Genomic DNA, 14,931 nt, shown 5'->3' on the forward strand with positions numbered 1-14,931 from the left:
ACTCAGGCTAACTCTAATTTGAACTTTGTTGTAAATTTGAAAACCACAACACTGACACTGCAATTGCAGTGAACAGCAATAAGTCCTACAGAAGGACCACCATTGCTCGGACGAAGTGAAATTACTTGACTTTGCTCAGAAAAGTTTTTACCTTTTGGGTGCTTCAGCTTTTAATTCTTTACCTTTAAAAATCAAGCAAATTAGCAGTAGGGTACTATTTAGGGAGTCTTTAGATCAAATTTTTGTATAGTGTAGTTAATAAGTTTGAAGTCATTCTTATCTTATTTTAGTTTTTATCCTTATGTTATCTAGACAGGACCCCTTTGATAACAGTACTCTTACACTGAAGGGCTATCCCGTATAAATATTTGTTACTATTATTATTATTAACTAGACATGAAAAAAGCCAGCAAAGACAATCAGACATTACAGGAACCTCAGTGGCCAATCACAAGCACGGACTTAATTTTTAACTGATGTCATCGTTTCATCGGAAGATTAAAAAGACAAACAGCCATTTTTTTTTCTTACGGATGCATGCTCATGAAGACCGGAACTGACCTATGTCGCGGGAAAAGAAGCCTAAAAATAGACCAGTCTGTAAATATGTTTACAAACCTTCAATAATAATGAAACAAAATAATAATAAAACAAAAGCCTGGAGCAAAGAAAGCTGCTGTAAGATTAAAGCCAATAAATTTCACCATATAGCGGACACAATTAAAACACAAAAGGCAAATGAAGTTGAAACACAAAGAATTGAATTCAAAGGCCTGATAACTACTATCAAAGGTGCTCCAAAACAAACAAAACCGATCACACTGCAGGAAAATTTTGGTGGAAATCAAGAAATAAACAACATCCCAACACTCTGAAAACAGATTGATGAGAGGAACCGCTGATTCAATCAACACAGAAAGACACGTGGATTAAACATATATTATCATGCATAATAATAATAATAACAACAACAACAACAACAACCAATATTTAAACAGGATGACCCATGGATCAGTGTATTCAACACTGTTATCAGAGGGGTCCTGTGAAAGAAACTAAAACCTCCTATTAACAAGACTATTGGTGAGACATTTAAGAGAGAAAATGCAAATGTTTTACCTTGACTTCTCTTGTCTTGTTCTCAAGATGGTGGTCCCTCCACTTACCCACAACAAAATTCAACAAGAATACACCATTACGCGGGCACAAAACTAAAACAGATATAATGCACACAGACAAAAGCAACAACAAATTGTACACACCTACAATTAGTTAGTGAACAAAAGTGATCTTAGGCCTGTTTTTTTTTTTTGTCTTTCTTAACCTCTGTTGCCCTTCTTCAATGGTGTAATGTGAATAGACTACTTGAAGTGCTCACTCGTTGCTAGGTGACGTCACGCTAGTAGCGATTAGTCGGTCACGAATCAATACTGGAAAACAATAGAGTCACCCCCTGCCTCCTGGAACTCACCATGTGACCAGCTCCTAGTTGGCTTGCTTGCTGGTTAGTTGGTAGAGCACTGCAGCAGTATCGCAGAGGTCATGGGTGTGGGTATGAATACCGTTCAGGCCTGAATTTTTTTCAGGCTTTAATTTCACAACTGCTTAAGTTGTGTATAAGACAGCGATGATCAATCATGTCTTCATGGAACCAATTAAGCTGACAGAAACTATTCTAAAAAATGCATGAAAGGAATCTCAGAGAGCATTTTAATAACATGTTAAGAAATGAAAAAAGAAAAAAAAAACACTTACAGTAAATAGACAATAAATCAAATTTTCAGCCATTCCAAATTCTGCACATTACATCGTGGTGTGCGTATTTGACTATAAAGTAATTTCCATAATGTTTTGTCAATATAGCATGTCTATCCTCAAGAGAGCCAGGGACATTCATTAAGCCATTACAATACAACACACGCGTTATGTTTCCAGAAAGTTGTGGGCAAGTCCAAATGTCCACATTTACACCTTCTGCTTCTCTAGTTGTCAGCCCATGTTTCAACATGTCAATCGGTAGATACCAGTGCCCCTGCTTAAGACACTCTGCCTCAGGTTGGAAATGACCAGTATGCGACCTGAGGGCTTCTTCAAACGCTGGAAATTGATCAGCTGTGATACAAACATCGATGTCGTGCTCCCATGGGATTGGCATGTCACGGCCGCGTTGCACGGCTAAAAGGTCGCCCAGAGTTAACCACCATGAGGTCACGTTTGAAGATGTCGCAAACGACGCAAACTGAACAAGTTTTGCACACAATTCTTGTGTCACGTTTGGATGCTGCGCGCACCAAAGGCCATTACTTGTAAGATAATATAAAACTAAACATGTTGAAAGTAACAGAGATACAGTGCTTGACGGACACCACCAAAGTGTTACTTGCCTTTGACGTAAAACAAATAACACAACCAAAGGAAGCAATCCTAAACAGACGAGGCTCAGTCCGTGGAATCCTATTCCATACCTCCCATGTATTCCACGATGGATTAAAACAGAAATCGCTATACACAATGTTCCCAAACATCCAAGAAACAGTGCGTGTTTCCAGTAATCCTGCAGAGCTTTCATCCTAACATAACAGATCAAGTAATTACAATAAAACATGTTTGGCAGCTAGTTCACTGTACTGTTGTAATTTAATCACCACTGGGATTTGCCTTCCATGCAGAGGCTCTTCTGTAGTTTAGCTTATATCTCTTTACTGAAAAAAAAGGATGCATTCAAGTTTGCATTTCACCTCATTAACGTTCTCTATGCACCCAGCATAGTCAATCGCACCCAATCAAACTGTATTTCAATTGAACTCAATCGAACTAAATCAAACACAATCCATGAATTGAGTTTGATTGAATTTGGCAATCGAACCAAATCGAACTCACACAAAAATAATTGGACAATTGAACCAAGTCAAACTTTTGATTTCTGAACTCTTGTTTTTTTTTTTGGTAAAACTGGTGTTGAAAATCAAGAACACATTTTTTGACGCTTGAGTTTCTTCAGTGTAACACGTGTTTTTTGTCTTTTTGAGACCACAAAACATAATCTTTGTTTAAGTGAATTTATTCAGGGAACAATTGAACGCAATCCACTGGATTTTGTTTGATTGAATTTGGCTGCCGAACCCAAGCAAAAACAATCTAATGAATTTAGTTTGGTTAGGTCCGATTTGTTCAATTGAGTTCGATTGTTCGGAGATCGAGCTCACACAAAGCTCGGTGTTCGATTTGGTTCGATTGCCGAACTCAACCACGGACTGAGTTTGATTGGGTTCGATTAAGTTCGATTTCCGAACGTTCGATTGTCGGATCAATTTTAGTTTCTGGGCAACTGAGGTCGAATAATGGTAATCGACGTCGATATCCATATCGACCTCCATTACTAATGAACCTCGGTTTGTCGTGTTTGATTTGTGGCAACTGAGCTCGAGAAGAATCTAGGACAGTATCGACTGATCGTGCTCGGTAGACAGACGAACCTCAGATCACAACTCGAGCTCAGTTGCCTCTGAGCTCATTGAGCAAGGGGTGCCGTTCTTTTCTGGGGGGGATCCGGGCCATGCTATTTGAGCTCGATCTTTTCTTCGAGCTCGACTGAATTTTTATATCGAGCACGACTGGATTCGTGCTTGAACGTACTTTTCATCGAGCTCGATTGATAATGTTGTAATCGAGAGCGAAAGGGGGACTGGTGCAGAGGAATAAACGAAGCTCTCGCAAGGGGACTGGTATCAAGTGAGCTGCGGAGTAGACTGACCTTTACCGAACTGCATCTTGTAAATGTACAAGAAAAGTCGAATAAGGTAGGAAATTCTGGCATTTGTTTACCCTTTCCTAATCAGGTTACTTCTCGTAAAGGGTTTGCTACTTTTTTATTCACATTAGACCTTTTTACCAAGTGGTTAGCAATTGTTTTTCGCACAGAATACCAGGCCAATTAGATTAACACTGAAAGCTTACACACTGCACATAATTTGGTAATATAAAATACGGAGGATGAGTATCATTGTCTAAGAATATAATGGTTTTAGATGCTTGTTCATCGAAAAGGCTCTGGCAAGTGTGCTTTTTTGTCTGCCCGGCTGTTTTTGTTTTTCCCTGTGATAATTCGATTTTCTGGTTTTTTTTGTTATTCCCTCTGATAATTCGATTTTCTGTTCTCTGTTTTTTTTTTAACTTTGTCAAATTCGCTACGCCAAATTTATACACGTTATTCTTTGTTTCATAATCAGCCTTAGTGAAAATTTGCTTAGTGAAGGGGAAATCCCTGTGTAACTGCCTCTCTCCACCACCCAGACCGCCCTGTTCCACCACACATACAGGTAATTTATTTAAAGTAATATTTAAAAAAATGTGTTTTTCAGTCAGTGTTTTTTATTTATGGTGAGCCTATTGCAAAACAACAGAAGTCTTATCTCAAAGATTCAACAGACTTCATTAATTTCATAGAAAAAACGAAAGTCCCAGCGGACGTTATACTTGTTTCAATGGACGTAACGAGCCTCTATACGAACATACCACAAGAGGAGGGAACCCAAACAGTATACAGAGCATACAAAACATTCTACGTAAACAAACCTCCTATCCCAACACCACTACTAGAGCAATCGCTAAGGCTAATTCTACAGGAAAACTCATTCCAGTTCGCTGGAAAAAACTACCTCCAAATACATGGCACAGCCATGGGCACAAAGATGGCAGTAGCATTTGCTAACATCTTCATGAGTAAGGTAGAAACAGAAATCCTAAGCCAAAGCGCATTTCAACCGCTCGTCTGGAAACGATATATAGACGACATATTTTCACTCTGGACTATAAACAGGGCTGAAATATTACAGTTCATTGAACAAGCAAACAACCACCACCCGACAATAAAATTCACGGCTGAGGTTTCTGAAACGGAAACGACATTCCTGGATACGAACATTTCTAAAGGCGAAAGATTCAAAAAAGACTCAGTTCTTGATGTGCGTACCCACTTCAAGCCTACTGAAGCGTTCCAATATATACACTTTACTTCATCCCACCCACTGGGAGTTAAAAAAGGTTTCATCAAAGGAGAGGCTTTAAGACTTCTCAGAACGAACTCTTCTAAGAAAATATTTGAAGAGAAGATCAAAACCTTCAAGTCACACCTTATTGAGAGAGGTTACCCAGAGAATCTTATTCAAGCAACCCTCTCTGAAGTGAACTTTGAAGAGAGGAAACTAGCCCTCCAACCAAAACAGAGAGAAAACAAACGAATCTTGCCTTTTGTCACACAATATCAACCATCAGTGCCAAACCTAAAACAAATCCTAATGAAAAAATGGCATTTAATAGAACAACAACCATTACTGAGCGAAATCTACACGGATCCGCCCCTCGTTTCATACAAAAGAAGGCGTTCGCTCAAAGATATACTTGTGAGAGCCAAACTATAAAAGGCTAAAACACGCGCTTGAGAGTCGTGCAGGCCTGTCAACCCCATTTTACACTGGCGTCCATACACAGGAGATAGAGTCCTGCTGGAATAGTCTTAAGCTGGAACAAAAAACACGTAGAGGTATTAGAAAAGCTGATCTTCAATCTTATCTAGACGAACGCATGTGGCGTCAGTGGAGAGGGGGGCATCACAGGCAAATTATGCAAAATTTTCTCGCAATTTTGCCCCCTCAATATGTAGTTACCGACGCAGCACTTTAAGTTGTAAGCTTTAAAGGTGATTTCCAGTCCGTGGTGCGCACTCTCGAGACTTTGTTTGCGTAAAAAAGGTGAATATTTCGCAACTACCTGCCTGAATTAAACTGAAAGTTTCAATAAAACGCTAACCGCCATTATGGGTGCGAAGCTTTATGCTTCGTTCTTTCTCATATCACTTGATGAAACAACTTCGCAGCTGTGAAAATCAATGAAGCTGATGGGAAAATTTACCTCAAAGATAAGGTAAATGGCTCGTAGCGAATAACATCGATTCGCATTCCATCGACTGAGACTTATGTTTATAAATATTAATGTACTGAGACTGCGCATTACGGATTGGAAAGCATCTTTAAGGCCGTGGGGTACGCTTAGCCATGAATAATAAAATCGTAAGACCAAATTTTGCGTCATATTCGCCATTCATTAAAACTCTTATTTCTTGGCTGCTTCCGATGCGTTTGATCTCAAATTTTAAGAAGACATGGCGGAGGGATGTAAGTTTATGAACGTCGAGTTTAATTGCACTTCACGGTACTGCCGAATTGGACAAAACGCGATTTTGTGACCGAGATTTAGGATGGAATATAAGAATGCACTTAACGATTTTGTATGAAAACGATCAATCATAGTCAACCTCTAGCTTATCATGACGGAAGCGGAGCGCTAAAATAGACCTTTCCCAATCTCGCTCTGGTGCTATTGTTCGTACGTACTGAAGTGGAATGCGGGAAAGGTCTTATAACTTTAAGCTTTATAACTTATGACTCTCTGCAGTGCCAGCTCATGAATTTCTATATCTGCGCTGAATTCTTTGACACAAAATTGTCGGAGAGTTGCAAACTTTGTACTTTCCGAATATCAACATCAGAAACACAAAATGAGTTGAAATGGACACGTTTGTATAATAATTTTGAAGCATTGTAATATTTTAAGAAATCACTTGTTTTTATTTGTTTTCAACAAATATAGATTAATGGAACATTACCTATGAATACTCGAAGAAAAGAATTTTATTCAAATATTAAAATGCCAATTATGTACGTGCCCAAATTTTGTCAAGCCATGAATATCTCGTAAGCTTGTCAATGAATTGGTCGAACGTCGTGCATACGCTTTAGTACATGCATTATCACGAGCTTAAGATGCCTCTGCGCGGAACTTTTACTCACAGATCGCTCCCTCCCCCCCCCCCAACTAGGAGTTCATGCAGAATTGAATGTAGGTTGACACAGAATAACGTAAGCGGCATATGTCATTTTTTAATTCTATCAAGATTCCAAAATCTATTGCATATGCTTAGCTTAGCTTTCCAACACTGCCATTTACAGTTTTCAGAAAGTGAAATTTAGGTGTTTTTAAATAGCTAAGTTGGCTGACTTTGAATTGATTCGAATAAATAAGGTACAGATTACTTATCGTAGATTTAGAATTAACATTTAATTTTAGTAGGTTATGGTAATCTCGAGTTCAGCATGAACAATAGTTCATTGTTAAGGTACATGCTCTGTATTCCACCATGTATTTTGAAGTGTTCAGTTTTGTGCTGCATGCACCTTTAGGAAAAGTGTCCATTTCAAATGAGGAAAGGAAATATAAAACAGACTTGCGTTTTGCCATGTGCCTTGCCTTGTAGTGGGGGAAGCAGTTACACAGGGTTGCCAGTTCATTAAGCAATTTTATCTAAAGGCTGATTATTAAAGTGTATGAATTGGGTATGGCTCGCCACAAGTTGCTCGAGATTTCCAAAACAGTTGCACGAAATTTCTCAAAAAGTTGCCCAAAAGTTGCTCAAAATGAAGTCAAAAGTTGCTTTTTGTAACGAAAGTTGCGCAAAAGTTGCTAAAAATAGCAGAAACATTTTTTGTTTCGCTCTTCTTTTATTTGCTCCGATGCAAAAATATGCAATCTGTACAGCAAAAGTAACATTTCGAAGCATTTTTGTGCAACTTTGCGTTGTAACCAGCGTCGTTAAATAAATTTGTTCACATTACGTATGAGTAAATACTACGCATCAAAATCAAAATTTTTAATTTGTTTTTAAAACTTTTTAAAAAACACTTTAAAAAATTAAAAAATAAAATTAGAAAACATTTTTAAAAAAGTAAAAAACTTTAAAAAAATTTTAATTTTTTTTTAAATTAAAGAAATTCACGGATTGTCTACTGAAACATTGTAAAATATGGAAGCATGGCCAATTAAAGCACTAAAAGCTGCTCTAATGTCTAGAAAACTAGAAATTACTCGGAATGTAAAAACTTGCTCGAAACAAAAAAAGTTGCTCGAAATACGAAAAGTTGCCAAAAAGTTGCCAAAAAGTTGCGAGCAACTTGTGGCAAGCCCTAGAATTGGCCATAGCGGTGCTGAAAATTAAATTTTAAAAGGGAATATCACAAACAGCCGGGAAGATTTAAAAGCGCACTTGCTTTTCGGTTAACATGGAATTATATCCTTAGACACAATTATCCTCCGAATTTTACCAATATGTGTTAATTCAGTCTGATCCGCAGCTCACTTGGTATCAGTCCCTTTGCGAGAGTATGGCAAGCCAATTGTAGCAATATTCAATACCTAAATTCAATTTCAATTCAATGAAAATTCAATTTCAATTCAATGAAAATTCAATTTCAATTCAATGAAAATTCAATTTCAATTCAGTGAAAATTCAATTTCAATTCAATGAAAATTCAATTTCAATTCAATGAAAATTCAATTTCAATTCAATGAAAATTCAATTTCAATTCAATGAAAATTTATTCAATGCGCAAAGCATCTTGGGTGGAACATCCGGGAATCGGCCAAATCTCCTCCCGCCATTTTAGCCGACAAAATGGAGGAAAGTCTTCGAAATCTTGCAGATTCGCTGGGTGAATGCTCGCGACTGGTTTCGCAAGTCTTAGCCAGTAGTAGTTCCAGCTCAAATGGGAACGTTACGGATTCAGTTACACAAGGAGTATCAGGAAATAACTTCAGTTCAACGAGCAACGTTTCCAGTGCTGTCGAACGAGCTCGGTCCATGTTGCAAAGAAGTCGAAGTACAGGATTGTGTTCTCGCTTGAGTCAACGGGAACGACTTCGAGCAGCATCACCTTCTACCGTGCCTAGTAGTAGTGGAGCAAAGAAACAAAAAACAACTCCAGAACAGCCTAAACCGTTTGAATTTGCTCTTATGTATGTGGAGGACGACGATGACGACGAAGAAAATTTGTCAATTAACCATGACAACATTTTGCTTCGAGGATTTGTTAATTTAGTGAGCACGGATGGAGAGGCAGAAATTCGATCCAAAATTGGCGATGCAGTTAGACTAAAACATCCATTAGTCGGTAATGGGGATTTTGTGTTTCTTCGTGCTAACCGGCGGAAGTTAAGCATACCTGTCAGTTGTGGAGAGTACTCGTACAAGCAAGTGAAACTGCTCTGCGGACAAGGAGCTATTTATGTTAAACTGAAAAGTGGACTGAACTGTTTAATATGCGATGGTGACGTAAATAGCTCATCAGATCATGATGATTTGCCTGGTAAGTATGTTATTGCTGTCATTAATTTGGGCCTAGTTAACACAATTTAAAAAAAACAATACTAACATTAAAACATTAAATTTGCTGCCTTTTTTGTATGTCAAGGTATCATGGACCATCCCCAGGGAACCTAAGACAAGGAGGGGACAACGTTGTTAATTTGCTAGTCCTGGATGTGGAGAATAAATTATAAACAAGAATGAAAACTTTGTTAAATTGAAAATGGGTTGTTTGGCCCCCAAAGGTTAAACATAGTCTCATACATTTGTGGAAATCGAAACAATGTAGATTGTGTGCCTATTAGTGTAATAATTTCCTGGTGTGCCAGCATTGCTCTGTAGAGTGACACTTAAGACAATTTGAAATTGCCTTTCTTCCTTTGCTAGAGTTATTTGAGGCAAAGTTTTAATGCCAAAACTAAATTGTTACCATGGTAACATTTCTTCATTTTTACTACAGTACTTGAATTCTGTAAAATAGAGTAAGAGATCTTTTTTTCATTTTAAAATTTTTGCAGATCATATTTCTAGTGCTAATAGTAAACCGGCAATGTGTGTAACAGTTGCCCATGGTAAAAACTCTTGTTGGCATAAAAATCCATCTCCTTCTGTAGTCATAGTACAACGCTTCTGGCTTGTTCCTCACAAGGCAAGTTGTCAGCAAATATTTATTTATCCTGTAATTTTACTTTTTTGGCAGAAATGTTGAGTCAACCAGTTTCTGAACAACAGAAGCAAAGTGAAATGCAATCAGTACCCATTTCTGAGGAGGGTAGTACAGGATTTCAGTCAGCAGGGGAGGAGACACTAGCTGATAACACTGAAGATCCATCAGTGGATTTGCTTGCAAAGCGTTGTGTAAATTACTGTAGAGCCAATGGCATTGAGAATCCTGTAGAAATTTTACGTTATGCACAAAGTGTGATTGTAAGCGGAAGGCCACTGGATGTGCAAGATGTTTCTGAAAGTCTAGAGGGTGAAACCAACTTCATCTTAATCAATCGACAAGATGTTTTAAAATCAGCAATGGATGAAGTGCAATTTTTAAAAGACCCCAGACTAACACTCTCAGTTGGATTTTATGGTGAGTGTGCTGAGGATTATGGTGGCCCTCGAAAAGAGTTCTTTCGCCTATGTTTACGAGATATTAAAGCTACATACTTTGACAATGGTCTTAAAGACCATCTTGCTAATGATTATTCAACCATTGGGCTTATTATGGCCCTTAGCACTTTGCAGAATGGCAGTATCCCCAGATTTGTGAAAGAAGATAACCTCCAAGCACTTTTTTCTTCCCAAGAGCCATCAAGCCCTTGTATTGCAAAGCTTCGAATTGGTTTTAAAAATCTGGGGCTTTATGAAATAGGGAATGCTATACCTAACTTCCTTCATCTTTTCAGACCTTCCCAAAGTTATGCTTTATCGAGAAGAAAGTTGATGGCCCTTCTTTCACCAAATTTTTCTGAAGAGGGTAGCAATGCACGCCGTTTCGAAACAGAAATTTATGAGTTGTTCTCTAAATACACCAGACTTGCAGCAAGTGGGCAAAGGGGTGCAATCACTTTGGGGCATATACTTCAATTTGTTACTGGCAGTGACGAAGAGCCCCTACTAGGGTTTAGGGTAGCACCTTCTATAGAGTTCGTTGAGGCAACAAGTCATGGCACAAACCCCCACACAGAATGCCCTTTTCTACCTACTGCTAACACCTGTGCAAATACCTTGAGCTTACCAAGATGTACAAATGGTTCATTGCTGCCAAGTGAGGAGCAACTATTTAATCTTTATGATTTGGCCTTTGCAAATGCATATTTTGGAAAGCTGTAATGTTCTGATTATAGGTTACAAAAAGTTGACATTATTTGTAAGTGTTTTTAGTCACAAGAACTTTCACTAATTAATTCTATCACAGTGTCATATCCATTGAAATGCGAGGATAATATCTGTTCCACCAGAGATAACTGCTGATGTTACTGTTGTATTTTACTGAAATAAAACAAATTGAAGTTACTTAAGTACGTTGTGTACTGAACTTGATTGGCAATCTTGCAGCCATATTGGATCCTGTTACATGATTGTTCCTGATTTTTTTATCTCTGCACATCCCACACAGCAACTGCACATAGCTGCACAATTTGTCAATAAGGTATAGTGTTGTTAAATGTTTTCAATCCTTTCTTTTACTATCTGGTGAATTTTAGTGTATATATCCATGCCCATTTGTGTTGATGACGCCAGTGGGTCTATCTGCTCCAGAACTTTCGCTTGAACTGACTGATGTTCAACTGGTAATGTGACTGGGGGAACAACAACATTGTTATTGCTATCTTCAAATGGAGATGGCCCGTCAGGGTCAACACCGTAGAATTCCAGATCATTGGGATCCTCGTCTAGTTGCCCATGTGGTAAGGGGTTCTCCTTGTTTAGCATGCCATTTACCCACATCTGATACGGAGACCAATGGTTTGCTGTCCTTACCTTGTGATGGTTAAAAGCCTCCATATATTCGCGAAGTGCAAGGTTTATTCTTGGGATGAATGTCAAATGCAGCGCAAATAGATCCGTTGGGTTCTCGATGTTGAGCAAGCTTGTATCTTCCAATGCATAAAACACGTAATAGAAAAGATGGCACACGCACCTGAACACGTCCCTCCAGAGTCTTTCAATTCTCTGATTTCTGGTGGAGGGACCTGCTATAAAACTCCCCCGACCTTCACCTCTTGCTTCCACCATAGCATCACAAACTTGTACATTCTCGACACCATAATCCACACGAATACGTGATGGCCACAACGCATCATTTTCAATTGCTTTCAGAAAAAGTTCCAGAACAGTTTGCGAAAGATTGTTATTACTGCATCTGAGAAACATAATCCGTCTGGAAAAACCATCTATGCACCCATGGATTACAAGACCCCAGCGAATAAGAGAGTGGTGCCCATCTAAATGCCATAGAGAATTTGGCCACGGGACCGAGTATTGCCTACGAGAAACAACAATCCCCCACCTCAAGGCAGTATTCGCCGGATCCACCCTTGCCAAACACTCACGAATTCTTCTCCTTTGAACCCTCAGTCCAACTGACTTAAGGTACCCGGCTAAGTATGTTCGCCCTGTTGTAAATCCATGACGACCCATATATTCGAGAACTAACTCGTCCAATTCCGCATCCGACAACAAACTAAACTGCACCGTGTTTTGCAAGCCATATGACTGTATTCTGCGATAAATTGTCCAGCGAGACACGCCAAACATCCGAGAAATTTTTGCCATTGAGAATCCAAGTCCAAGAAGATCTTCTAACGTTTCGGCAGGTACGTAGAACTGAGGTCTCCCAGGATTTCCCGTTCTGAGGGTTTCGCATTCACTTCGTGAAATTAATGAAGGTTCTACTGCTAGAGTTTTGATGTGATTTTCGATAGCCCGTAGTACTTCTAAAAAGGCTGTAGCTAGGGACTCCCACTCCATCCGATCTTGCTCAATGTCAAAGGCAATAGAACGCAAAAGACTTACAGTTCTATCGAGAACTACAAATTGTACTTGCAAGTCTTTGATGTTTGTTTCATTGCTGCTTATATATTCCTCTGTCCTATCCAGCACAGACGACAAAAATTTGGGTAAATCCTTTTCCGCGTCAAACTCTGATTCGGCACGCGCCATATTGCCAGTAAAATGTTCCCGCGGAAAAATTAAAGCATACAGCTCCCGTATTCTAACTACCCCGGATGCAACTTACCATTTCCGGTCACTAACCGGAAGTGATTTTCAACGGGATGAGTAACTATATATACTTTCTTTGAATCGTGATTTACTTTCTTCATTGAATAAATTTCGTTGCATTGAAATTGAACTTTCATTGAATTGAAACTGAATTTTCATTGAATTGAAACTGAATTTTCATTGAATTGAAATTGAATTTTCATTGAATTGAAATTGAATTTTCATTGAATTGAAATTGAATTTTCATTGAATTGAAATTGAATTTTCACTGAATTGAAATTGAATTTTCATTGAATTGAAATTGAATTTTCATTGAATTGAAATTGAATTTTCATTGAATTGAAATTGAATTTCATTGAATTGAAATTGAATTTCATTGAATTGAAATTGAATTTCATTGAATTGAAATTGAATTTAGGTATTGAATATTGCTACAATTGGCTTGCCATACGAGAGCTTCTTTACTCCTCCGCACCAGTCCCCTTTTCGACTTCGATTAAATCGTTATCGAGCTTGAAAACAAATCGAACTCGATAAAAAATAAAATCCATTCGTGCTCGATACAATTTCGGCTTCATAAAAATTCAATCGAACTCAAACAAAGTGATCGAGCTCGATATAGCATCGTACGGATCCCCCCAGAAATGAACGGCCCCGCTTGCTCATTAAGCTCGAAAGCAACTGAGGTCGATTTCGTGATCCGAGGTTCGTCTGTCTACCGAGCACGATCAGTCGGTATAGCACTCGATTCTTTTGGAGCTCTATTACCGAAAATCGAACACGACGAACTGAGGTCGATTAGTAATGTAGGTCGATATGGATATCGAGGTCGATTACCATGATTCGACCTCGGTTGCCCAGAAACTAAAATTGATCCCGATTGTCTATGTCGTCCGTCTACCGAGCACGATCAGTCGATACCGTCCTTTATTCTTTTCGAACTCTATTGCCACAAATCGAACGCGACGAACCGAAGGTGATTAGTAATGGAGGTCGATTAGCATAGGATCAATTTTAGTTTCTGGGCAACTGAGGTCGAATCATGGTAATCGACGTCGATATCCATATTGACCTCCATTACTAATGAACCTCGGTTTGTCTGATCCGCAGCTCACTTGGTATCAGTCCCTTTGCGAGAGCTTCTTTACTCCTCCGCACCAGTCCCCTTTTCGACTTCGATTAAATCGTTATCGAGCTTGAAAACAAATCGAGCTCGATAAAAAATAAAATACATTCGTGCTCGATACAATTTCGGCTTCATAAAAATTCAATCGAACTCAAACAAAGTGATCGAGCTCGATATAGCATCGTACGGATCCCCCCGGAAATGAACGGCCCCGCTTGCTCATCAAGCTCGAAAGCAACTGAGGTCGATTCGTGATCCGAGGTTCGTCTGTCTATCGAGCACGATCAGTCGGTATAGCACTCGATTCTTTTGGAGCTCTATTACCGAAAATCGAACACGACGAACTGAGGTCGATTAGTAATGTAGGTCGATATGGATATCAAGGTCCATTACCATGATTCGACCTCGGTTGCCCAGAAACTAAAATTGATCCGACGTCTATTACCATGATTCGACCTCGGTTGCTCAGAAACTAAAATTGATCCATTTAAACCGTAATTCCCGATACAAAGGGAGGACAATTTTCCGCAATTCTCGACTAGCTTCACTCGCTACAAACTGCTATAATCAACAGCTTGACGGAAATAGTCCGCAAACAGGTTCCCGGCGAGGATGGAAAAATTTGGGCAAGCGAAGCGAGCCGATGAGTGCGAAACTTAAGATCGATTTCGCGCTTCGCCGGGAGCCTGTTCGCTAGAGGGAAAGAGACCTAAAATTACCTTAATTTGGTGCTACCCGCTTTAAGTTTGCAGGAGTGTAGTTCGAAGGCGTTATTGTCCAGGGTCATAGACTTCTTTCTGAACGAAATTTAGGCCTCACGGAACGGTATCCTACCCCTTGGACCGCTGATGCCCAATTTTTTGTGACATGCGCAGAGTACTTTTTTTTG

General features: G+C 39.1%; 3 protein-coding genes across 3 annotated transcripts; 1 reads left to right on the forward strand and 2 right to left on the reverse strand.

The window, feature by feature from the left end:
* Positions 1 to 1,683: 1,683 nt before the first annotated feature.
* Positions 1,684 to 14,911, reverse strand: LOC145496283 (uncharacterized). Its single transcript, XM_081475980.1, has 2 exons — positions 14,762 to 14,911; positions 1,684 to 2,570 (listed from the first exon to the last, which is right to left on the reverse strand). Exons 1-2 carry the CDS (start codon positions 14,827 to 14,829, stop codon positions 1,781 to 1,783), a joined length of 858 nt encoding a protein of 285 aa, XP_081332106.1. The 5' UTR covers positions 14,830 to 14,911; the 3' UTR covers positions 1,684 to 1,780.
* LOC145496282 (uncharacterized) lies at positions 8,757 to 11,032 on the forward strand. Its single transcript, XM_081475979.1, has 2 exons — positions 8,757 to 9,197; positions 9,897 to 11,032. Exons 1-2 carry the CDS (start codon positions 8,846 to 8,848, stop codon positions 11,021 to 11,023), a joined length of 1,479 nt encoding a protein of 492 aa, XP_081332105.1. The 5' UTR covers positions 8,757 to 8,845; the 3' UTR covers positions 11,024 to 11,032.
* On the reverse strand, positions 11,354 to 12,994 carry LOC145496281 (uncharacterized). Its single transcript, XM_081475978.1, has one exon. The coding sequence runs from the start codon at positions 12,854 to 12,856 to the stop codon at positions 11,354 to 11,356; it is 1,503 nt and encodes a 500-aa protein (XP_081332104.1). The 5' UTR covers positions 12,857 to 12,994.
* Positions 14,912 to 14,931: the final 20 nt, after the last annotated feature.

Source organism: Orbicella franksi, chromosome 8 (assembly GCF_964199315.1).
Source record: "Orbicella franksi chromosome 8, jaOrbFran1.1, whole genome shotgun sequence".
Classification (NCBI taxonomy): Eukaryota; Metazoa; Cnidaria; class Anthozoa; order Scleractinia; family Merulinidae; genus Orbicella; species Orbicella franksi.

Bases quoted from the DNA above. Each gene is read 5' to 3' on its own strand.
- LOC145496282 (XM_081475979.1), top strand. From the start codon at position 8,846: ATGTATGTGGAGGACGACGATGACGACGAAGAAAATTTGTCAATTAAC. The intron at 9,198-9,896 runs GTAAGTATGTTA...CTTTTTTGGCAG, and splicing joins AGATCATGATGATTTGCCTG to AAATGTTGAGTCAACCAGTT.
- LOC145496283 (XM_081475980.1), bottom strand. From the start codon at position 14,829: ATGACCCTGGACAATAACGCCTTCGAACTACACTCCTGCAAACTTAAA. The intron at 2,571-14,761 runs GTAATTTTAGGT...CTGTTATGTTAG, and splicing joins GCGGGTAGCACCAAATTAAG to GATGAAAGCTCTGCAGGATT.
- LOC145496281 (XM_081475978.1), bottom strand. From the start codon at position 12,856: ATGGCGCGTGCCGAATCAGAGTTTGACGCGGAAAAGGATTTACCCAAA.